Genomic DNA, 26,156 nt, shown 5'->3' on the forward strand with positions numbered 1-26,156 from the left:
TCCCCAGATATAATAGGTTACACATAATAAGGGCTTTATGTGTTGTAATTCAAGCTGCGGGATAACCTTATGAGGTAGATGAGTACCGGGGTCCTCATTTTACACGTATAACCCCTGAGAAAATGAAGGCACGGCACGTTAGGCAGCCCACCAGCGAGGGAGTGACACGTGATCGTCACACGGAGGCAGTCGGGCTCCAGAGCCATTTTTGACAGCACTGATGGATCCGGGGGGCTTTATGCTAAGCCCTGCAGAGAAAGACAGGACTGCATGATCTCACTGAAATGTGGAATCTGAAACTAGCGGACGTGGAAGAAGGACATGCAGATCCATCAGCACAGATTTCAACATGGACCTGACATCGATGCGGATGTAGAGAGGGACACAGATAGAAGCGGACAGGAAGAAGTACCGATGTCGGTGTAGGTAACGACACACGTACAGACAAAACTTCACTGACCCTTTTGTCCTGAGATGCTGATGGTCTTTGCCCTATTCTATTTTTAATGCCTTTTGTGACTTTGTAAACTGATTCACAGTTGGCAAAACACGTCAGCAGGCATCTCGCACAAAGTTGGCATTCAACAAATGACAGCAGTCATCTGCTCACTCGCTCACTCGTTCTGCAGACACGCATAAGAGTGCTCACAGTGCGGTGTGGACGGGTGCAGGCCCTGGGGAGGCGGTTCGGCTGCGGCTAGGCACGCGGTGACAGCCGCACCGGAGAGCATTTCTGGGACCAGGCATTGTGCAATCCCTTAGAAGCAGGGTTTATTTGTTTCACCATACACACACACACACACACACCCATTAGGAGGTAGGCACTACTTCTACGCCCCATTTATAGAAGAGAAAACTGTGGGTCCTCGTGGTCAAACCCTTCACTGAAGCAAGAAAGCAGGGAAGTTTGATCGCAGAGCCACCACCCACCCAGCCACCATCATCAGTAGCTAGTATTTTCATTTTCTGTAATAAGGCCCTCTAAATGGCTGTTTGTACTTTTAATATTGGAGTGTGGCAGCCAAAGAGGGAAGAGCACACATCTTAAACACAAGAGATTATTTCAGCTTCCCTAGCAGAACCAGGGTCATGGAGGTGTGGGGAAGAGAGGCCAGGACATGGTGACCCATGAGGGTGGGAGAATTGGGCTGGGGAGAATTTGAAGGGGCTCGAATGCCAGGGTGAAGAATGTGGGTTTCTTGTGTGAGGGATAGGATCAGGCAGAATCCAGCCCCTCTGGGACATCCTGGAGGCAGAGGTCAGAAGGGCCATGCAATGGAGAAGCCCAGGAGGGGGGGATACGGAGGGGACCACAGCCTCCAGGGAAGCAGACTCCACAGTTCCCACCTCCCCCTGCCTTCACCCGGGGCACACAGGCACAGAGCTGGTGATGAATTCTCTGGGGGTCGAGTCCTCAGAGCTCTCATTCTGTGGCCAGAGCCAAAGATTGAAATCTCTGGCTCCTGTGATCCCAGTCAGCCCTGGCAGCTTCTGGATCAGGGTAGGGCGTGCTGAGCAGTTGGAGATTTGACCTTGGCTCTAGATAGAGCAGAAAGGAGAAGGTGAGTTCTGCAAAGAGGAAGGGGTCCAGGCTGTGAGGGGGAGAGAGGGCTGGGCTCTGCCTGCCAGGGATGCTGGGACAGCCCCAGCCCCTCTCCTGACGTTGATGATAAGTTGTAACGGTGCATGGTAGTGTTAGCATTCTTTGGTGCTGATGACGATGGCGGTGGTGATGATAATGATGGTGGTAACACTGGTGGTGAGGATGGTGGTGATGATAGCGAGGTGGTAATGGTGGTGAGCGTGGTGGGGGCTGGAGCAGGGACGACGGCGGTGGTGATGGGTTGATGGGCATTGCTAGAGAGTGCTTTATTTTGCCCCAAGGCTTCTACATGATTTCAGTGAATTCTCAAGACAGTCTTATGCGGACAGACAACTTGGGTTTAAGGTTCCATCTGGTTGACTTTAAAGCCAGCTCCCTGAAATGTTTGGGGGCAACTACCATTTGCCTGGCCTCTCTCCTCCCACCAGCCCAGAACCATCGGTATTGTCACATCGCCTTTTCAGGTGAGTGAATGGAGGCCTCATCAAGGTTAACCCACTCGCTCAAGGTTGCACAGCTTGTCTGAGCTCTCTCCTTGGACTGTTCTTACCCCTCATATTTGGTGGGTATGCTAAGCTCTAATTCTGTCCTCTCCTTGCAAGCATTCCACCATTCAGGCTGTTTCTGTTAAACTTCTGTTTAGGAGAATAACTTCAAGGCTGACTGTTGCTTTCCTGCACGGAGGGGAGTATTCTAGGTGCGTCTGGGCTGCATGGAAGGAGGGGCTGGGTTAACAGAGGTGGTTGTCATTCTGCATCATGTTCTTGGTCATCCCAGCCATGGCCGCAGTGGGAGTGGGAGGGCTTTAGAGGACATTAACAGCCAGTGTCTGGAAATCACAGTGCAGGAGGAATTACTCCAGAGAGGGTGTCCTCAAATAGGGAATTCACCTCTATGTGCTGAGGAGCAGGGATTCAGCAGGGATGCAGGCGGAGAAGGTCCCTGCCCTCAGAGAACATCACCAAGAGGTTTTGTGAGCCTTTCTTACCTTGTGGGCCCAGCTGAACAATTTGAGAGCTGTTTATCAGATTTGAATATTCTTACTGTTCCAAGAGACCAGTGGTCAGATTCGTCTGTATGACATAAAACCCCTGAAACATTCTTCAAGTTTCACCAAGATTTTTAATAATTTCTCTCTATCTATGTATCTCTGTTTCTCTGTCTGTCTGTCTCTCTGTTTCTGTCATTCTTCCTATAAGAAAGATGAGATCAATACATTATGGCCAGTAGCTGTTGCTTGCAGGGGAGACCCGCCCCCGCCCCCAGGCAGAGTGTAGACACTGTTCTCATTAAAGCCAGTGACCCACAAGGGCGACCAATGAGAAGAAAAGTGGTTAGAGCACGTTTCAGGCCTTAGTGTGCTCTCAGATCACCCAGACCGCCGTCACGAGACAGATTCCGATTCAGTAGGTCTGGGTGGGGCTGAGGCTCCGCATTTCCAAGCACGCCCAGTGACGGGACGCTCCCCACCCCTGAGCGCCGCCTGAGGAGCCGGGGTCCAGGAAATCCTCTCCAGAGCCCTAGCAAAACCTCTCAAATCACCAACAGCCTCTCCTGGCCAAACGCTAAACTGAGGATGATCAGGAAAGCCCTGAATCCAGGCACCAAGAGCATGGGCATCCTGGTTAGTCATTCTGGCCGAGGTTCAGACATCAGCTGGCATGCTGAGTTGTGCGGAGCTGGAAGTTACTTCACTGTTGGGTCTCCGCACTGCAAGCCGGGCAAGGCAGTACCTCGTTTGTGGGACGGTCACGAGGATTCCGCTCCCCGGTAACGTGCTTAAACCCACGCCTGGTACGAAATAAGTCCCGTGTGCTTTTCACAGGAAGGGACGTGGACTGTGCTGAGTGTGGTGGTTGCGACGGGTGTTGGGCAGCGAGCAGAGGTGGGTAGGCTGATCGGCACAATGGTCCAGCACTGTAATAGGAGGAAGATTCTAAAAAATGTGTAAAGCAGTCAGAAATTTTTGTATTGAAAAGACAATCAAAAGTCCGGTTGCAGCAGGAAGAGGAAGCTCTTTTCCCCGAGGAGTTACATGAAAGTTAACTGCCCCAGACAGGGATTCGGTAGACAGTTTATACAAACGGATGCACCTTATGAGCTATCACAGGTTTTCCGCCATGTCGGCGTTTTGTTACTTTTCGGCAGTGTTCTAGAACAGTGTTTCTCAGCCTTCAGTATAGCTCAAACCGAAGGAGGTCCCCGTGTGCATTTCTTCTTAAATAAAAAGCAGTTTTTATAGTTGTAGTTCTCAAATTTCTCTTGACGATGAGAACTAGGATTTCAGTGATGCGGAGTCAGAGAGGTGGGCGGGGCCGGGGGTCTCGGTAAGGCCTTTGGGTCTCATTCCGCGTCCACTGCGCAGGCAAGGGGGGCCCCGCGCGGGGCACCGTCCGAGCTGCCTTTTGTGACGCTCCCTTGCCGCCCCGTGTCGCGCGCCCTGTGGGGGACAGAGGCCGGGCAGGCGCACGTCTCCACTGCATGCTTCTCCTGACCGCTTCCCCTCCCCCAGGCTCCGCCGCCCCCGGGCTCGGGCCCCCCCGCACCCCCGGGCCCATGCCGGCGGCCTGGGCTCCCCCGGGCGCCCCCGCGGCCCCGCCCGCGGCCAACCGGAGCTCGGCCGGCGACTTCGCGCTGCTGGGCTTCGCGCACCTGCCCGCGCTGCGCCCGCTGCTCGCCGCGCTCTCCCTGCCCGCGTTCCTGCTCGCGCTGCTGGGCAACGCGCTCATCGCGCTGCTGACCGCGCGGGACCCGGCCCTGCGCGCGCCCATGTACTTCTTCCTGCGCCAGTTGGCCCTGCTGGAGCTCTGCTTCTCGCTGGACGTTGTGCCCCGGCTGCTGGTGACCCTGCTGCGGCCCGGGCTGGGCGTGTCCCCCGCCGGCTGCGCCCTGCAGCTGCTCCTGGTGCTGTCGTGCGTCACGTCCGAGTGCTTCCTCCTGACCGCCATGGCCTGGGACCGCTACGTGGCCATCTGCAGGCCCCTGCGCTACGGCGCCATCATGAGCCCCCGCCTCTGCCACCTGCTGGCCGCCGCGTGCTGGCTGGCCGGAGTCCCCGTGTCGCTGGTCTTCACCGCCTGGCTCTTCCGCTTCCCTTTCTGCGGGCCACGTGGCATCCGCCACTTCTTCTGTGACATCGCTCCTCTGCTGAGCCTGGTGTGTGCGGACACCAGGCTCTTCGAAGCCAACGTGTTGGCGGCCACAGTGCTGGTCATCATGGTTCCCTTCTGTCTGATAGCCACGTCCTACGTCGGGATCTTGGCCACTGTGCTACGGATGCCGTCCGCCAGGGGGCGCCACAAGGCCCTGTCCACGTGTGCCTCCCACCTCGTTGTGGTGGTTCTGTTTTACGGCACAACAGGGGTCATCCACCTGCGACCCAAGGCCAGCTACTCGCCGGAGAGCAAGCAGGTGGTGTCCCTGTCCTACACCCTGGTGACCCCCATGCTCAACCCCCTCATCTACAGCCTTCGGAACAAGGAGGTGAAGGCTGCCCTGGGGCGTCTGTTTGTCCAAAGAAGAGGGACCCACATTCCATCCCCTTTCTGATTCCAGAAACATTCATCCGGCTGTTTGCTGGACATCCCTACCCAGCGTGCTCTTTGGGTTCCTCAGTGTGCATCAAACTGAATTCTGTCTGTCTCTTACCTTATGATTCCCTGCTTTGACAATGGCGCCAGCATCTCCCTAATGGCTTGTTTCATGCAGACATCATTCAGGCACTCTGCTGAGGTGGGTACGGTTCTGTTCCTGGAGCACCAGCTGTATCTGTGTTTAAAAGCACAATACTAGCACAGTTTCCATGGAAGAGGTGTTGCTGGACTTGGCAAGTAAAAACACAGGACCCCCAGTTAATTTGAATTTCTGCTAAACAATAAATAATTTTTGAGTGTAAGTGTGTCCTGTGCAATATTTTTTGCGATTATGTTTTGGTGTAAGTATGTCCTTTCTCATGGCTGAATGGTACTTTCTTTATCCATGTATTCACTGATGGGCATTCGGGTTGTTTTCACATCTTGGTTATTGTGAATAATGCTGCAGTAAATGTGGGAGTGCAGGTGTCTCTGCAAGATCCTGTTCTTGTTTCCTTTGGGTATAATGAAGAAGTGGGGTTGCAGGATTATATGGTAGTTCTATTTTTATTTTCCTGAAGAATCTCCATACTGTTTTCCATAGTGGCTGCATCAGTTTACATTCCTACCAACAGTGCACCAGGGTACCCTTTTCTCCACATCCTTGCAAACACTTGTTATCTCTTGTCTTTTTTAAAACGATTTATTTCATTTTCCCTCCTTGATGGAGGCACTGTGGATTGAACCCAGGACCTCGTGCATGCCAAGCACTCGCTCTACCACTGAGCTATACCCCTCACCCCTCTCCCTTGTCTTTTTGATGATAGCCATTCCAACAGTGATATCTCATTGTGGTTTTGATTTGCATGTCCCCGTTGATCAGCAATGCCAGGCACTGTTTCAGATACCTGTTGGTCATTTGTATATTTTCTTTGGAAAAATGTCTATTCAGTTACAGTTTTAGTTGTATCTGTGTGATGATTAGGTTAATGCCTGTTGTTTCCCACTAAACTCTAAGTGGACCCCAGCTAATTCTGCTTATGACCTTATTCTCAGCAGCTGGCACCATTTCTGGTACATAGCAGTCACTCAATAAATGTTTACCAAAGAATGAATAAAAAGTGAGTGAGTATTCAGATCTGCTTCTCAGGACTTTCCCTGGGGTCTCCTTCCCGGGGGGTCAAAAGGGCAGCAAGCACTAGCGTGACACCCTAAGGCAGCGGGGCAGAGACACCTGCAGTGATGTGTGCCCATCACCCTCTTCCCCTTCCTCTGGCCAGTCGTGCCTCCAGCCTTTGGGGCAAGGAGAGCTGGTGCTCCTCGCTCTGGCTGCTTCAGTTGGCTGTGACCTTTTCCTGGAGCCATTACTGTATTTTATCTCCATGAGCAATTTTTGTTTCTGAGATTAGCACAGGACTCAAGTCAGTCCAGTCAGACTAAGTCTCAAGATTTGTGCTGGTCCTCTTGAGGGGAGGCTCTTTTCTGATGAATCTGAGACTGGTGGGAGGTAGATCTGGACCTGCCCAGAGGCACCTAGGAGGGTCATATCATGAATAAAACCCATATAGAGGCAAGAAGCTTCATCGGATGGGGAAAGACACTGGATCCTGACGCCCTTGTTGCAGTATCTGGGTTTCTCTGCGTCATGTTACTCTGGGTATTCAGTTCATGGGTCAATACATTCCATTTTTATTTTTTTTTTAACATTTTTATTGATTTATAATCATTTTACAATGTTGTGTCAAATTCCAGTGTAGAGCACAATTTTTCAGTTATACATGAACATATATATAATTCATTGTCACATTTTTTTCTCTGTGAGCTACCATACAATCTTGTATATATTTCCCTGTGCTATACAGTATAATCTTGTTTATCTACTCTACATTTTGAAATCCCGGTCTGTCCCTTCCCACCCCCCGCCCCCTTGGCAACCACAAGTTTGTATTCTATGTCTATGAGTCTGTTTCTGTTCTGTATTTATGTTTTTTTTTTCAGATTCCACATATGAGCGATCTTATATGGTATTTTTCTTTCTCTTTCTGGCTTACTTCACTTAGAATGACATTCTCCAGGAGCATCCATGTTGCTGCAAATGGCGTTATGTTGTCAGTTTTTATGGCTGAATAATATTCCATTGTATAAATATACCACTTCTCCTTTATCCAGTCATCTGTTGATGGACATTTAGGCTGTTTCCATATCTTGGCTATTGTAAATAGTGCTGCTATGAACACTGGGGTGCAGGTGTCATTTTGAAGTAGGGTTCCTTCTGGATATATGCCCAGGAGCAGGATTCCTGGGTCATATGGTAGGTCTATTCCTAGTATTTTGAGGAATCTCCATACTGTTTTCCATAGTGGCTGCACCAAACTGCATTCCCACCAGCAGTGTAGGAGGGTTCCCTTTTCTTCACAGCCTCTTCAGCATTTGTCATTTGCAGATTTTTGAATGATGGCCATTCTGACTGGTGTGAGGTGATAAACCTCATTGTAGTTTTGATTTGCATTTCTCTGATAATTAGTGATATTGAGCATTTTTTCATGTGCCTATTGATCATTTGTATTTCTTCCTTGGAGAATTGCTTGTTTAGGTCTTTTGCCCATTTTTGGATTGGGTTGTTTGTTTTTTTCTTATTATGTCATATGAGCTGCTTATATATTCTGGAGATCAAGCCTTTGTCCGTTTCATTTGCAAAAATGTTCTCCCATTCCGTAGGTTGTCTTTTTGTTTTACTTATGGTTTCCTTTGCTGTGCAGAAGCTTGTAAGTTTCACTAGGTCCCATTTGTTTATTCTTGCTTTTATTTCTATTGCTTGGGTAGACTGTTCCAGGAGAACATTTTTGAGATGTATGTCAGATAATGTTTTGCCTATGTTTTCCTCTAGGAGGTTTATTGTATCTTGTCTTACGTTTAAGTCTTTAATCCATTTTGAGTTGATTTTTGTATATGGTGTAAGGGAGTGTTCTAGCTTCATTGCTTTACATGCTGCTGTCCAGTTTTCCCAACACCATTTGCTGAAGAGACTGTCTTTATTCCATTGTATATTCTTGCCTCCTTTGTCAAAGATGAGTTGACCAAAAGTTTGTGGGTTCATTTCTGGGCTCTCTATTCTGTTCCATTGGTCTATATGTCTGTTTTTGTACCAATACCATGCTGTCTTGATTACTCTATAGTATTTTCTGAAGGCTGGGAGAGTTATTCCTCCAGCCTCTTTCTTTTTCTTCAGTAATGCTTTGGCAATTCTAGGTCTTTGATGGTTCCATATAAATTTTATAAATTGAAGTATAGTTGGTTTACAATGTTGTGTTAATTTCTGATGTACAGCATAGTGATTCAGATATATATATATATACACACATACACATATATATATTCCTTTTCATATTCTCTTTCATTATAGGCTATTACAAGGTATTGAATATAGTTCCCTGCGCTATACAGCAGGACCTTATTGTTTATCTATTTTATGTATAGTAGTTAGTTTCTGCCAACCCCGAACTCCCAATTTATCCCTCTACCCTCCCCTTTCCCTGCTGGTAACCATAAGTTTGTTTTCTAATTTCATTTCATTTTTAATCTTAATTTTGAGTTTGATTTCTTTTTTTTGCTTGTAACCTAAAGGGGTCTTCCAAGATGTCAAATAGGCCATCAGAATCCTGAATTCAGTCCATGCTTGACTCATCTTCCTCCTGCCTCTTATAATAGCCCCAACTCCTGGCCCTTTCTCAGCTGGATACAGCTGGACTTTGGAGTTGGTGTGTCCCATGATCTAAAGACATCCAACTAGCCCTAGGCAGCATTGAACAAAATGGGGTTGGTATCACAATTGGAAATGGGGTCTTAGAGAGATATTTGTACACCCATGTTCACAGCAGTGTTATTTACTATTGCTCTAAGGTGGAAGCAAGTGTTCATTGACAGATGAATGAATAAACCAAATGTCTGTCCATGCAATGGAATATTAGATGGTCTTAAAAAGGAAGAAAATTCTGACACATGCCACAACATGGATGAACCTTGAGGACATTATGCTAAGTGAAATAAGCTAATCACAGAAAAAAGCACTGTATGATTCCACTAATATGAGTTAGATTAAAAGAGACAGAAAGTATAATGGTGATTTCCATGGGCTGGAAGGATGGGGGTTAAGTGTTTAGTAGATACAGAATTTCACTTTTGCAAGATGAAAAGAGTTCTGGAGATGGATAGTGGTGATGGTTGAAAAACAGTATGAATGTACTTGATGTCACTCAACTGTACACTTATAAACATGGCTAAAATGGTGAATTTCATGTTATGCATAGTTTACCAATTAAAAAATCCATAAAGAAAAGAAAAGGGATGGTTGGAGTCAGTGATAAAGGAGGCTAGTGGTAGCTCTTCTGAATAATTCAGCCTCAAAGGGTGACTCACATTTCTCTAGTAGAAAAGAAATAGGGGAAGGCAGTCCAGGAAGATTGATCTGAATAAGCCAAGACACAGAAGTATGAAAGGAAACTAGGTGTTCCAGGCATGGGGAGAAGCCTAAGACAGTGGCGAATTGCAGCTTGGATACATAGAATGTAGGCCCTGAAATATTATACTAAGAAATTTTAAATTCATGCAGAAGACAAAGGGGAGAGTGCTTAAAAATATCTTCAATATCCCCAGCATTCATAGCAACACTATTTATAATAGCCAAGACATGGAAGCAACCTAAATGTCCACTTTCAGATAACTGGATAAAGAAGATGTGGTGTATATATACAATATATATTCAACCATAAAAAAGAATAAAATAATGTCATTTGCAGCAACATGAGTGGACCTGGAGATTGTCATACTAAGTGAAGTAAATCAGAAAGAGAAAGAAAAATACCATATGATATCACTTATATGTGAAATCTAAAAAAAAATGACACAAATGAACTTACTTACAGAACAGAGGTAGACTCACAGACATAGAAGACAAACTTGTGGTTACCGGGGGGAAAGGCAGGGTGGAGGGATAAACTGGAAATTTGGGATTCATAGATACTAAATACTACATATAAAATAGATTAACGAAACGAGGTCCTACTGTATTGCATGGGGAATTATATTCAATATCTTGTGATCGTCTATAATGAAAAAGACTATGAAAAGGAATATGTATGTATAACTGAATCACTATGCTGTACACCAGAAGTTAACTCAACATTGTAAACTGACTGTATTTCAATAAAAAACAAAGCATGAGAGAGACAAAAAATAAATCTTTCATGTGACCTAGTGTATGTCTGTTCTACATACTTAGTGTCCCTTAACTTGTGCTGAGTGAAGGTAATCTTGGCAGTCTTTCTCAACCTTCAATTCGGCTACCACATTCTCCTGAAAGCCTCTTGCGAGTCCTCACAACTAGACTAGCCCCCTTCCTCTCTGCTTCCCCAGCTTCTGGTCCTCTTCTAGTTGCACGTCCACCTTGACTGCAGACCTTGGACAGAAGTGTAGTCTGACTGGTTTTTGTGTTCCCAGCATACAGAACACGTTCTGGCACACAGCAGGGTACCAATGCATGCTTAGTGATACGGCTTAAAGATTGATTCTAAATTAGGGATGTCTTTGCCTTTTTCCCTTAGGCCAGTTGAAATTTAGGGAAAAAACTTTCCCAGTTGTTCTTTAATTCCACAGAGATTAGGGGAGGGAGGCCTCAGAGATCCTTAGCTTTGGTTAAGCTGTTTTTTCCACTTGTTGGCAGAGAGGACAGAGGCAACTTGGCAGCGCCCAGACAACAGCCAGTTCAGAGTATGTGGTGGGTAAACATGTGAGGTGGGTCTGGTGGGAACTCCAGCTCAGGACCAAGGTTGGCATGAATTCAAGAGACATCCTTATCTTCTGACTACTGAACCCTCTGGCCCCACTCCTAAAAATTCTATCCCTGAGTGGATGCTCAGGCCATTTGGTCACTGACCAGAGACACTAAGGAAGGAAGAAGACCATATCTATTCTGATAGACCCATCTTACGTGAACTATTCAGGTAAGGAGGCTGTGTAGCTCATCTGTTGGGGGAAAGAGAAGGGAATATCAAGATAAGAAGAAAGGAAATGACACTTAACAGCAGTCTACTCTCTATCAGGTGCTTTGCTGAGTATTTTTCCTGTATAATCTCCATTAATCCTCTCAAGAATCCTATGATGCAGTTTTACATACAGTTCCTATTTTACTGATGGAAATTGAAGGTCAGCAAGAGTAAGAAAAAATGCTTGATTTGACACAAATAAGTAGAGGAGGATTTGGAGCTGGGGTTCAGGTTCATGTGACCCTAAAGCTTAAATTCTTTCTTCTGAACCAGGATGTCTTTCTGGGGTGATTAGAAAGGGTTGGCGGGGTTGGGAGCTGAAAATCTGGGCTGAAGTTCCCAACTAGCTGAATGACTTTGAGCAAAATGTGGTTACATGTTTATGTCTCTGCTGGTGCAGTTCCTTCTCCCTGGGTTGCCCACCACTCTATCCATTTTCTAACTTTCAGAATTCTATGAATCCCCAAGGCTCAGTAAAATGTCAAATCGTACATGAGGTTTTCCCAGTCCTTCCTTGTAGAAATAAGTACTCCTTCGTCAAACTTCTACCCTGACCTTTTGTGTTCCTGACTCCCTTCTCTGTTAGAAACAATGTTATTAATATGTCAGCACTGAAATCCAGTTTGGAGGTCAGGTCCAAGCTTCACTGCAAAGATTCAAACACGTGCAACTTGTTTCACACGGAGAGGCAGCGAAGTCTAGAGGAATGATCACTAGCTTTAGAATGAGAGAGACCCAGGTTTGACTACTAGAAGTGCCTGTAACTATCTGTGTAACCTTGGTCAAGTTTCTTCACCTCTCCAAGCTTTAGTTCCTCTTCTGTGAAATGCAGAGCATAATTCTTCCCTCACAGAATGGTTACAACCTGTATTAATGAAATAATGTTACCTACTGAAATTGTTAATTAATAATCATTATTAAATAACTAGTCATTGATTACTAGTAATAAAAATGATACTTATTTTTGGATGTCATACTATTTAATAGTAGGAGGTAACATTTATTGTTTACCATGTGCCAGAAACTTTGCACAGGGCACCCCTATGAGAATCCTACAAGTATTGAAGTAATCCCCAACTTTCATATAAGGAAACTGAAGTTCTACAAGGACTTGTGACTTGTTCAAATTCTCACAGGTTTTTCTTGAAGATTTAGTATTCAGAACCCAGTAGATTTGACTTTTATTTAATAGTGGAGATACTACATAATTTGAGATGGAGATAATTACATCCATCTCTTTTTCGGAAAAGGCTATTGAAGGGTCGGACAGGTTAAGTAACTTGTCCAAGTTCAGTCAATAAGAAAGATTTAGATGGAAAACTCTGGGCAACCCATCTGTTCATCTCCATATCCCAGCTGTGCCCGGCACAGTGCACAGTGCATTGTTGATGCTTGATAAATGTTTATAAGATGAAACAAAATCCCGAATAGGCACTGGGCACTCTGATTCTGGGCTGAGGAATTCGAAAGTGACCCTTGAAACTAAATGGACTGGTTCTTATGTGAGATAAAGCAAAAAGCACCTCTTGGCACCTAAGGCGACTGGTTGTGAGGTTTGACTCAGGAGACTTGCCTCATAGCAGAACTAAGTCTGGGGCAGGGACAGGAGTTACGAACAGAAGGAGCAGAATGAAAGTGAATCATGGAAGAAGAAAGTCCAATGAGGAGAGGGAACCACAGAGGGAAGAGAGCAGTTGACGAGTTCTTGTTTAAAACTAAGGGGAACGCCTGCATTCAATACTAAAGGGGCCTGGGGTGGGGGGCATATTAAAACTAAGGGGAACGCCTGCATTCAATACTAAAGGGGCCTGGGGTGGGGGGCATATTCAGGACCATGGACAGCGTGGTCCTTCGGTTGGGGGACTGTTCTTGGGGCAGATGTGAGGTGCTCGTTTCAGGACTGGGGACAGCGCCAACCATTCTTGGACTGAAGAGAACAGACCTCAGTTGAGCATTAAGCACATTAACCTCATTGCTTCATTTAACCGTCTCTGAGGTTAGATGTGTAATCAAGGGAATTGAAACCCAGAACAGTGAAGTAACCCTGTAACTATGGCTCCAGAATGCAGATCCTCGTCTGTAAACCGCGTTAAACTGAGTACTAACTCCATAATTTGCACTGATGGGTAGTACAAATCAGATAGAACCTATCTGAAAACCCCAGTGTTTTCACTTCATCCTTGTAGCCTCTGGGAACCTCAGTTTCTTCTTCTTTACCAGTGAGGAAAATGACATCTACTTTCCTTGGTATTGAAAAATGAATAAAGTCTTTTATTAAAAGGCCCCAACCTGGACATAGACACATGCAATAAATGTTATCTCCATCTTTACAACAAGAGATTTGAGTGGGGGTTGCAGGTAGCCTTCCCTAGAAGAAGTCAGGAATCACACTTCCGTTGTTTTTTTTTACCCTAGAAAATTACCATAGCTGACTCTTCTCTAAAAAAATGGTGGTAAATTCTATTGATAAATGTCATCAAATCAACAGAGGAATCTCAGAAAAGGAGATAAGGGCTGTCCTCCACTCAAAGGTAGCCAGGTGAACCACCGAAGTTCACTGTAGAATTGTTGATGTTGTTTTTCAGATGTCACCTAAGAAAGGGACTGATCTGATTTTATCAGAAGTCACAACTCTTTTGTGTAGAACTTTCCCTTTCATTTCTTTATGCAATCTCCACAACATCTCACAGGAACCAATACCATCCTCCCCATTTCACAGAGAAAAAAACACCTAAGGCTTGCATAAATCAAGCAATGTGCTAAGGATTGTAATAAGCAGACAAGGCAGGATTTCTAACCCCAAGGTGTGTATTCTTCCAACCATACCGTATTGACTTCCTTTCAAACCAACAATCATCAGAAACTGAAGAGACGCTCAGCCTGGTAGAGCCCCAGTGCTCCCAGCCAACATCCTCTTCTGTTGCTGCACCTGCTGAAAAGTGTGACACCTGGAAATCCAGCTTGGATCGACCATGCATTGAATAAACATGTGCTGAGTAACTGTGATGGGCCGGGCAGTGTGCTCTTCTGCTTGGTACTGAGGACCGTGTTCTGAGTAAGACAGGCCCAGTTCCTTCCCCCAGGCTTGCAGTCCTGTTGGAGAGACTTTGAATACCTGAACAAACACACGAGTAATTTAAAATAGTAACAGTCACTCTGTGATGCAGGATCAAGAACTGACACAGGTTGCATAGAGGACTTTCAGGGAAGTCTTATCTGAAGGTAAGGCATTGACAAATTTATGCCAAGGATGTCAAGGATTCCCAGAAATGGGCAAAGTGAGGATGAGGAGAGGGTGCTCCAGAGAGAAGGAACTTCCTGTGAGAATTCTCCAAGGCTTGCAGGAACCTTGGAACATTTGAGAAATGAAAGGGGGCCCACAGGACTTGGGTAAATGGGAGAAGAGGAACATGAGTTAAACCTGTAGCAACTGACAAGGATCAGAAAATTGGGCGGCTTGAAGGCCATGATAAGGAACATGATGTTTATTCTAAGAATGATGGGGCAACTGTCAAGAACTGTAAGCAGGAGAGTGACCCTATGTGACCTCTGATTTTCAAAGACTCCACTAGCTGCTACGTGGAGAAGGACTGTAGAGGCAAAGGAAGCAGGGAGACCAGATGAAAGATTGTTTCATTTACTCAAGTGAGATGATGTCTTGGATCTGGGGTGAGGCAAGATGTAGAGAGAGATTTGTGAACTACTTTGTAGATGTATCTTGTTCTTAGATGGAGAGGTCCCTGGCCGTGGGCAACATGACCAGAATCCAGGAATTTGTCTTGCTGGGCTTGTCCATGAGGCTGGGCATAAGGGACGTCCTGTTTGCCGTCTTCCTGACCCTCTACCTGCTGACCCTCCTGGAGAACTCGCTCATCGTCCTCCTCGTCTGCAGGCACAGCGAGCTCCACAAGCCCATGTACTTCTTCCTGGGCAACCTGAGCTGCCTGGAGATGTGCTACGTGTCGGTGACCACGCCCAGCCTGCTCGCGGGGCTGCGGACTGGACCCTGCCGTGTGCCCTTCACAGCCTGCATGACCCAGCTCTTCTTCTTCATCTCCCTCATCTGCACGGAGTGCACCCTCCTGGCGTCCATGGCCTATGACCGCTACGTGGCCATCTGCCGCCCACTCCACTACCCGCTGCTCATGAGGCCCCAGGTCTGCCTGGGCTTGGCCGTGACTTCATGGCTTGGTGGGCTGCTGGTCTCAGTGATCAAAACAGCATGCATCGCCAGCCTATCCTACTGTGGCCCCAACGTCCTCAACCACTTCTTCTGTGACGTCTCCCCTCTGCTCAACCTGTCCTGTACCCATGTGGCCCTGACAGAACTGGTGGACTTCATCTCTGCCATTGTCATCCTCTGGGGTTCCCTCCTGGTGGCCATAGCCTCCTACATGGCCATTGGTAGGGCTGTGCTCCGTATGCCATCAGCCGCTGCCCGGCGCAAAGCCTTCTCCACCTGCACCTCCCACCTGGTTGTGGTGGGCATCTTCTACTCAGCCACTCTCTTCATCTATGCCCGTCCCAGCCGCATAGAAGCCATGGACCTCAACAAGTTGCTGTCCGTCATCTACACGGTGGCCATGCCCATGTGCAATCCTGTCATCTACTGCCTGCGGAACAGGGAGGTCCAGGCAGCTTTCCGAAGAAGCCTCCACTGGTCCTGTGGCTGACCAGCTAAGTGCATGGGGCAGATCTCAAGTTACCAATACTTTGTATTTTTGTTAAGATATAATTCACATACCATACATTTCATCTTTTTAAAATATACGGTTCAGTGGATATTTCGTATGTTCACAGAGTTGTGCAACCATCACCGTTATCTAATCCCAGAATATTTTCATCACCACTAAAAGAAACCTGTACATGTTGGAAGCCATTCCCAATCTCCTGCCCCCTCTCTGCCCTAAAAACCACCAATCTTCTTTCTGTCTCTGTGAATCTGCTGTTTGGACATTTCGCATAAGTGAAATCATACAATATGTGGACTTTTGTGTGGCTTCTTTCACTTAGCATAGTGTTTTCAGGGTTCATGCAGGTTGTAGCATGTGCAGTACTTCCTTCCTTTTTATGGTTGGATAATATTCCGTTATATGGATACACTGTGTTTAGTTTGTCCTTTCACCAGTGAATAGATACCTGAGTTGTTTCCACTTTTTAGCCATTAGGGGTAATGCTGCTGTGACTATTTGTGCACAGCTTTTTGTGTGGGTACATATTTTCTTTTCTCTTGGGCATATGCCTAGGGGTGGACTTGCTGGGTCGTATGGTAACTGTATGTGTAACTTTTAAAAAAAATTGAAGTATGGTCAGTTACAATGTGTCAGTTTCTGGTGTGCAGCACAATGTCCCAGTCATACATATACATCCATATATTCATTTTCATATTCTTTTTCATTAAAGGTTATTACAAGATATTGAATATAGTTCCCTGTGCTGTACAGAAGAAATCTGGTTTTTTTTAATCAAGTGCTATATATAGTGGCTAACATTTGCAAATCTGAAACTCCCAAATTTATCCCTTCGCACCCTCTTTCCCCCAGGAACCATAAGATTGTTTACTATGTCTGCGAGTCTGTTTCTGTTTTGTAGATGAGTTCATGAGTATTCTCTTTGTTTCCTTTTATTTTTAGATTCTACATATGAGTGATATCATATGGTATTTTTCTTTCTCTTTCTGGCTTACTTCACTTAGAATGATGATCTCTACGTCCATCCATGTTGCTGCAAATGGTATTATTTCATTCTTTTTTATGGCTGAGTAGTATTCCATTGTATAAATACACCACAACTTCTTTACCCAGTCATCTGTTGATGGACATTTAGGTTGTTTCCATGTCTTGGCTACTGTAAATAGTGCTGCTATGAATATTGGGGTTCATGTGTCTTTTCAAATTAGAGCTCCCTCCAGATATATATCCAGGAGTGGGATTTATATGTAACTTTTAAAAGAACTGCCAAACTGTTTTCAAAGCATTCAATATCCTACTTTAAAAATATACATATATCGGGCAGCTGTAAATGGCAATTTGCAGATGAGATGTTGCAAACGACTGATGAATCTAATAAGTCTCCTTCATACTCAGGAAAAATGCAAGTTACAATGTTATATCATCACCATATCAAGTCAGGAAAAATTCAAATGATTGTTAACACCTAGAACTGAGTTAGCTTTAAAAAAGCGGGCATTCTCTCATTTATTGCTGGTGGTGGCGTAAATTGTTAAAACCTTCTTGGAGAACAACCCTAGCATCACATATTAAAATTTGAACTGTGCCTACACTTTGAGCCAGAATTTCCACTTTTGCAGATATCTCACAGGGAAATTTAAGCACTGATCTGTAAAAATACATGTATAATAAAAATTCATTATTGTAGCATTGTTTTAAGTGGCCCAAACTGGAGAGAATGTGAATATTCATCAACAAAATAATGACTGCATAAGTTATGGTGCCCCCATATTATGAAACTTTATGAAGCTATTTTTAAAAATTAGTTGTATCTCCATATATTGACATGGAGGCCTGATATATTTTTATATAAAAATTTTAAAACTTAGAGTAAAATTTTAAATAAATATAAAGATAGAAATTCTAGATATATCTACAGGTGTTTGTATAGATTTTTTTGAGGATACACACCTCAAAATTCAAGGAAAGTGAAATTTTTTTTTGTGAATTTTAGTAATCTTGAAGTTTATTAACTGAAATCGGTACAATATTTCTGGAGGGCAATTTGTCAATATACATTAAAACCTGAATGTTCATGGCATACCGCTTTAAGGCATATTGCTTTAAGGATGTTTTTTTGCCAAGAAAATAATTTAGGATGCTTGTGACAATGTAACTGTGAGAATATTTATAGCATTTTGTGCTTTTAATGGAGAGCTGTTGGCTTCTCAACAATAGAGGAGTGGTTAAAACAAACTGCGGCTGAGCCACACAATGGCGTTCCACAGCGCCTTGACAAATGAACTTTATATGCGTATTTACTTCCATGAAAGATGTCAATTACATACTGTGGTGTGGAAAATTCAGGTTATAAAACGGCATGGACAGTGTAGTCCCACTTTAATTTTTTTAATGCAATGTGTGTATGTATAGAGGAAAGAATTTGAAAACACTGTGAAACGCTAATGGCAACTGCCACCATGGAAGACCTGGGGAGGACTTTGCTTTCATTTTCACTCTGTTGTGTTTTGTCAAAAAAAATTTTTTTGTGTGGCAAGCATGGATTCCTTTCATAATAAAAAAAAAATTCTCAATGTTAGAAAAAAATCACTTTAAAAATCACTCTGTATTTTGTCCATGAGATAGGGCTGAACCTCCTTCACCAGGAATTCAAGGCCCCAAACCCTCGTTTTGGATTCAGCCACACTAGACTCAGCGTTACCCAGACGCATCATGCTCTGTGACCTCTGGGGTCTTTGCCAGGCTGCTCTGTCTTCCAGTTACCAAGACCTTCCTAGTCCTCCCTTTGAATGCAAATGCCCTCCAGCCTCAGCTGCCAGTTTCTTTCTTTACGGAGTCTCCTCTAATTGCCTGATATTTGCACACAATGCGGTGCTCCTTCTGTTCCACAGCTCTCTCGTTCACACAAGCTGAGGATACAGACCAGAATGGGAGCTTTGCAGAGGCACAGACCTCATCGGCCTTGCCTAGAGCAATGTCTGCTACATATTAGGCACTACGGTTAAATTTGGTTGAATAAATAAATGAGTCATTTGTTGCAGAAAGGTAATGTCTTACTAATCTATGGTTGTAATAGTGCATATTGCTTCTAGACACTTGCTGACTTCCAGACTCCACGCAGAGCTCTTTATATAGATGATCACATTTTAAGCCTTAAAACCACCCTCTAAGGGAGGTATGCGGGACAAAGATTGTTAGTTAGCTCCAGACGTCAGTTCTTCCTTTAGTAATAGATCTACCAAATCTCAGCTGGAAACATAGCCACCCAGAAAAAATACTGCTTCTCTGCTCCCTTCTTGTCACTACAAGAGCTCCTACGAGTATGTGCTAGACAAAGACCAATGGCAAGTTTCTGTTTATGCTTTTAAGGGCAAGGAGAACTTCCTCTGCTTCGTTGGTTCCTCTTATCTTCTGGTTGGAATACAGACATACTGGCTATATATATGTATACATACATATGTATGTATTTTTTATTAAAGTATAGTCAGTTTAAAACATTGTATCAACTTCCAGTGTACAGCATAATGCTTTGGTCATACATGAATATACACATATTCATTTTTATATTCTTTTTCACCATAAGTTACTGCAAGATATCGAATATAGTTCCTTGTGCTCTACGGTACGAATTTGTTGTTTATCTATTTTATGTATATTAGTCAGTATCTGCAAATCTCGAACTCCCAATTTATCCCTTCCCACCACCTTCCCCCCGGTAACCATAAGTTTGTTTTCTATGTCTGTGAGTTTGTTTCTGTTTTGTAAATAGGTTCATTTGTCTTTTTTTTTTTTAGATTCCACATATAAGTGATACATGGTATTTTTCTTTCTCTTTTTGGTTTGCTTCACTTAGAATGACAACCTCCAGGTCCATCCATGTTGTTGAAAATGGCATTATTTTATTCTTTTTTATGGCTGAGTAGTATTCCATTGTATAAGTATACCACAGCTTCTTTATCCAGTCATCTGTTGATGGACACTTAGGTTGCTTCCTTGTCTTGGCTATTGCATATAGTGCTGCTATGAACATTGGGGTGCATGTGTCTTTTCAAATTAGAGTTCCTTCTGGATATATGCTCAGGAGTGGGATTGCTGGATCATATGGTAACTCTAATTTTAGTTTTTTGAGGAAGTTGTGACCTAAGAGCTGCTTCCTTTGTGACCCTGAGCAACTTACTGTACCTCTCTGTGCTTCAGCATCCTCACCTCTCACTGCAGATAATGACAGCACCTACCCCAAGCTGATTGCTGATTTTATGAGATAAAATTTACAAAGTGGTCTCCATACAGCTAAAAGGGAGGGAGAAAGTTCTATCAACTGACACTATATATTTTTTCAAACAATTGGAATCAAGCTGTCCCATTTCCAGATCATACTTAACATTCTGCTTCTGTCCCTCAGCAGCATCTGTGAGACATGCATGTAGAGAATTGTCAAGACTGTGTTAAAGGTGCTCTGCTAACCATGGTCAGGAACCTGGGCAGCAGAGGCCAGTCAGCCTGCTGGGCAGAGAGGACAGACCTGGAGGGCCTCACAGCAGGAACTAAATGCTTTGGTCTGGAAGTGACACAGCTCCTTGTTGGCCGGTTCCACTCCCATGACCCCAGCCGTGCACAAGGAGCTCAGAACGTGCAGTCATACATGTGCCTGGAAGGTGCAGGGCTGGAAACAAGAGTGAAAAAGAGTTAAAGGCTGTCTCAGAATCTATAGCATGAAGATACAGTGGTCATTGCTGGGTCAAAGTGTATGTGAATTTAAAATCTGATAAGTAATAGCAAACTGTTTTCCAAAAACACTGCCTCCACCTGCATCCCCACAGCAGTCTTAGAGCTTGCACTTCCCCCACGTCCAGCCAACACGGGGTTTTCTCAAAGGATTTTTTCTTAAATATGCTGTGAGGAAGTGCATCTAATTGCTCTGAGTTTCATGTCTTTAATAGCGGTGGAAGCTGTGGGGAAGGCACAGCTCAGTGGTAGAGTGCATGAGGCCCTGGGTTCAATCTCCAGTTCCTTCATTAAAATAAATAAGTAGATAAATAAACCTAATTACCTCCCCAAATAAATTAATTAAATACTAAAAACAAACAAATAAAACATAATTACCTCTCCCCTCAAAAAACAGTGTGACAGTTGAACACCATTCCATACATTTATTGTGTATTTCTATTACCTTTTTTTTGGATTAACTATCAGGTTATTTGTCTTTGTGCAAACAGTTGGAATGAGTACCTATGTGGGTCAGCTTTTGCCCATATCTTTCGCTTTCTTCTCCAGGATAAATTCCCAAAGTAGACTAGCTGAACGCAGGGCCATTCAGCTTCCCAGGGCTGTTGTATATATTAACAAGTTGCCCTTCTTAAAACATTTCCTCTCACAAACCACACACAAACTCGCTTGCGTCCCTTGAGGCGCTGTCAACACAAATGTTTATTACTTAAGATAAAGATGAAAAATACTCTGGTATGATGAGGAAGTCATTCCACAGAAGGCCACTTTTTGAATTTCTTGCTTTCTTTTATAATACGCTTATTTATTCGATTATAAAGGTAATTCAAGCTGATTGCAAAATATTCAAATACATAAAATAGAAAATATGGGTCCCCTGGGGTTTCATGCCTGAAAACACCGCCAGTAACTCTCTGACATGTGTCTGTTCATATTCCTTTCTAGCTATATATTTACATAAATAACTACTGCAACTAATATATTACCATCGTTTTACAAATCTCTGACATACTTGTATACTGCTTGTTTCATTTTTTTAAACATTTTTTTATTGAGTTATAGTCATTTTACAATGTGGTGTCAAATTCCGGTGTAGAGCACAATTTTTCAATTATACATGAACATACATATACATTCATTGTCACATTTTTTTTCGCTGTGAGCTACCACAAGATCTTGTATATATTTCCCTGTGCCGTACAGTATAATCTTCTTTATCTAGTCTGCATTTTGAAATCCCAGTCTCTCCTTTCCCACCCCCGCCCCCTTGGCAACCACAAGTTTGTATTTTATGTTTGTTTTGTTTTTAACTCAACAACATACCATCTCCCCATGACAGTATCTGCAGGGCTGCAGTTAATCTCTTTAATGAATGCATGTTATTTCACTCTATGTATATAATGTAATGTATTTAAATGATTTCATGTTGGTCGACATTTGAGTTATTTGCAAAAATTTCTGATAAAATAACGTTTATTCCAAATGTCACAATGTTGCTGTAAAAATTCTTGTGCTTTTAGTTTGTATGACATATTTTTTCTCAGTAGGCAAGGAGTAAATTTCCATTTCTTGGATGACTAGCGAGGACGCATGTCTTTTTTGTAGGTTATCAGCCACTTGTATTTTTCTGTCAATAAGCTTCCTGCTCATGGCCACTTTCCTTTTGTTTTTCTCTTGGGGTATTCATATTTTTTTCTCCTTTATTTAAAAACTTCTTTATACATTATGCTGCAAATATTTTCCTCCAGGTTTCTATCTACTTGTGAAAGTTGTGTGTGTGTCTTGGCCGTAAAAGTTTTAAAATCAGGAGCAGAAAAGGGCAGTCCTCGCTGGAGAGACTCTGCGCAGGTGGAGGGTTCTCCGCAGCGCCGCGTGGACCTGCCTGTTCCGCAGGCTGTAGACGATGAGGCTGCACACGGGTGTGGCCACCGGGTAGATGATGGACAGCAGCTTGTTGAGGTCAGTGGATTCAGCAAGTCTGGGGCGGGAATACATGGAGAGGACCGCTGAGTAGAAGATGCCGACCACAACCAGGTGGGAGGCGCAGGTGGACAGAGCTTTGCAGCGGGCAGCCAGGGAAGTAATGCGGAGCACAGCCCTCCCGATGGCTGCATACGAGGCCAGAGCCACCAGCAGGGTCCCGCAGAAGGTGACGATGGCAGAGATGAAGTCCACCAGCTCCGTCAGGGCCACGTGGGTGCAGGACAGGCTGAGCAGAGGGGAGACGTCACAGAAGAAGTGGTTGAGGACGTTGGGGCCACAGTAGGACAGGCTGGCGATGCATGTTGTCTTGACCACCGAGACCAGCAGCCCACCAAGCCATGAAGTCACGGCCAAGCCCAGGCAGACCTGGGGCCTCATGAGCAGCGGGTAGTGGAGTGGGCGGCAGATGGCCACGTAGCGGTCATAGGCCATGGATGCCAGGAGGGAGCACTTGGTGCAGATGAGAGATATGAATAAAAAAAGCTGAATTATGCAGGCTGTGAAGGGCACACGGCAGGGTCCAGTCCGCAGCCCCGCGAGCAGGCTGGGCGTGGTCACCGACACGTAGCACATCTCCAGGCAGCTCAGGTTGCCCAGGAAGAAGTACATGGGCTTGTGGAGCTCACTGTGCCTGCAGACGAGGAGGACGATGAGCGTGTTCTCCAGGAGGGTCAGCAGGTAGAGGGTCAGGAAGATGGCAAACAGGACGTGCCTTATTTCTGGACTTGTGGACAAACCCAGCAAGACAAACTGCTGGACCCCGGTCATGTTGCCCCGCTCCAGGGGCCTCTCCATCTAAGTAAGAAAGAAATAGGTTTGTAGAGACTGTGGTCCATGCAGAGGTCAAATGGGAAAAGGGGAAGAGTGTATATGGTTAGGGCCCGCAGAGCCGATGTCACTTTGCTATAGGTTGACTACTGTCAGAAGCACCAGGGAGGAACAACTGGGAAATTGCAAAACAGGGAGCAGAAACCTTAACCCTGTACTTATTACATCTGTGGTCATTGGTCAGACACCCAAGCTTCATGAGCCTCCATTGTCTTTCCTGTAAAATGGAGATGAAATCTGTCCCCAGGATGACATGTCCTTAGTCCTTATCAATATTGCATACGGCAGTGGATGAGAAAGTGCTTTGTAAAGCAGAGCATGGTTATTCCTTTCCTTTTGATGGCTTTAAGCAGCATTTTCTGTACTGGATTTCTCTTTTCTTTTCTTTTCTTTTCCTTTTCATTCTCTCTCTCCCTCTCCCTCTCTCTAGTTCGCAGGATCCCAGAACTCATCTGTGCTATTTTAAATAAAGGAAGACTCACAAGTCCCTTATTCTGAGACCAATCGCTCTCTTAATTGGGTTGAATGTCTGGAGGGAATTTGCCACTCTTTGTGAGAGAGAAGGACCAGCAGTAATGGTTTCTCTAAAAAAAAAAAAAAGTGAGGAATTTCTTCCCTGTATATTTTGAAGGACAACTTCTTCCAGAAAGAGAACATGTCTTTTTTTTAAGGAAACAAACTACATACGTTGACCATCACTTATGTGCCCCCGCCCTGTGCTGTGTTGTGTGTGTTGCACTTTTGATCAGTTAATTTTCATGACCCTACAAAGGAGGCATTATGTTACCCGCTTGTACACATGACTGTACCGAAGCTCGCAGGCAGTAAATGACTTGTCCGAAAGGCTGGAGGTACAGAAGTAGGGGTCCTCTGCCTCTGCCATTAGTATTGGGGATTCAGCTTGAGTGTTAGGTGACTGAGATGATATTTGGGCTTATTTCTGACTTATCTCTTATCATATGTGTTAAACATTAAATATTTATTGAGCATTTACTATATACAAGGTGTCTGAAATCAACTAATGAGCAAAACGAATGCCCATGAGCTTTTGAATTTATATTCTAAGTAGTGAGGGGCAGAGAAGGCAAACAAAAGACAAACACAGAACTTCAGCGGGTAAGCGCTAAGGAGAAAGCAAACGGTGGGCAGTGTCTGAAGGAGGCTGTTTTAGGATGGGCGGTCAGAGAAAGCTTCTTTGGGGATCGCAACGTCTGAGTCTATTTTTGACTCACGAGAAAGAATAGGTGAACGTTGAGCTGATGGAAGAGCATTCTAAGAGGAACAAGAAAAAGGAAGTGCAGAAACCTTGGGTCAGGGAGGAGGTCAGCCTCTTCAAGGGAAATAAGAGCCAGTGTGGCTGAAGGATGGGGAAGCAAGAGGAAGGGGAGGCAGTCAGTTTCCTTCCATCCGTATGAGCAAAAGCTGCTGCCTTGTCGATGTGTCTCCCCACCACCCCCGGTACTTCTGAGTCTCTCCTGGTGTTCCCGTCTCTCTGTCAGCATTCCCAGTGGAAACTGAGTTTGAAGGATAAACGATCAGAATGATGGAATGGAATAAAGCCCAGAAACGCACCAAATGTACATGCAAACTTGATTTATGACATGACTTGTATCGAAGATAAGTGAGGGGAAAAGGGGATGGACTTTGCAAAAAATGGTTCTTGAATAATTAGATACCTGTATAGAAAAATACGAAGAGATTGACACCCTGCATCACAGCACATGCGCACACGCACACACAAAATCAATGTCGTGTGAGCTAGAAACATGTATGTGCAAATCTCTGAGAATTTTCCGCTTTTGATACTGGGGGTATGGGATACAATAGGAATAAAGGAAAAGCATTTAAAAAAACAAGTTTCTTCTGTACAGCACAGGGAACTGTATTCAATATCTTGTAATAGCCTTTAATGAAAAAGAATATGAAAATGAATATATGGATGTATCTGTATGACTGGGACATTGTGCTGCACACCAGAAATGGACACATTGTAACTGATTATACTTCAATAAAAAAGAAAGCATTTAAAACTTTCCACTTTAAAATTTAAAAATTCTAATTGTCAAAAAGTTCCGATCACCACAAACTAGAAAAATTTATCCTTGCAATATGTGTAAGTGAGGAGGGGTCCCTATGTGGGCTATACGAAGAAGTTGGTCAATTAATATACAAAGTTGGGGTTTTTAGTAGAAAAATGGGCAAAAGGTCTGGATGTATACCTCACCAAAGAATAGTAACCTCTCAAAACACAAAAAACATGCTCATCTCATCGGGAACCAAGGAAGTGGAAATTAAAACCAGAATTAGATACCACTTCTCACCTGTGCCATTGGCACAAATACAAACCTTTGAAAATATTAAATTTAACAGTGAGAACTTTCATGCACTGCTGCTGGGAGTCTGGACTGGTACGTTCTCTCCCATGCTTTAATGCCGTCTTCCTCATAAGTTTTAGTAAAAAGTGCCCCTTGACAATGCTCAACATGTCCAAAGGAAGGAAGAATCAACATCTTTTCACGTCTGCTCATCTAGGCGGAGAGGGACGAGCTCGTTAAGACAGCCCCCCCTCAAGTATCAGGTGGGAAAATACTAAACAATAGGAATGTAGTCAATTACTTGTTACTGTTAATGTTACTTTATAATTACAGGGTCGCAGTTTAGCCCAAGAAGGTCGATATGTTCTTGGTGGAGACGTTCATCTTGGTTTGTTGGC

At 44.3% G+C, this 26,156-nt stretch overlaps 3 protein-coding genes across 3 annotated transcripts; 2 read left to right on the forward strand and 1 right to left on the reverse strand.

The window, feature by feature from the left end:
• Positions 1-4,159: 4,159 nt before the first annotated feature.
• On the forward strand, positions 4,160-5,152 carry LOC105098802 (olfactory receptor 10A7). The gene has a single exon (XM_031459264.2). The coding sequence runs from the start codon at positions 4,160-4,162 to the stop codon at positions 5,150-5,152; it is 993 nt and encodes a 330-aa protein (XP_031315124.2).
• A 9,792-nt stretch (positions 5,153-14,944) lies between these two features.
• Positions 14,945-15,889, forward strand: LOC105098803 (olfactory receptor 6Z7). The gene has a single exon (XM_064490036.1). It carries the CDS (start codon positions 14,945-14,947, stop codon positions 15,887-15,889), a length of 945 nt encoding a protein of 314 aa, XP_064346106.1.
• A 6,235-nt stretch (positions 15,890-22,124) lies between these two features.
• On the reverse strand, positions 22,125-23,473 carry LOC116154997 (olfactory receptor 6Z7). The gene has a single exon (XM_064489920.1). The coding sequence runs from the start codon at positions 23,408-23,410 to the stop codon at positions 22,436-22,438; it is 975 nt and encodes a 324-aa protein (XP_064345990.1). The 5' UTR covers positions 23,411-23,473; the 3' UTR covers positions 22,125-22,435.
• Positions 23,474-26,156: the final 2,683 nt, after the last annotated feature.

Source organism: Camelus dromedarius, chromosome 9 (genome assembly GCF_036321535.1).
Source record: "Camelus dromedarius isolate mCamDro1 chromosome 9, mCamDro1.pat, whole genome shotgun sequence".
NCBI lineage: Eukaryota > Metazoa > Chordata > Mammalia > Artiodactyla > Camelidae > Camelus > Camelus dromedarius.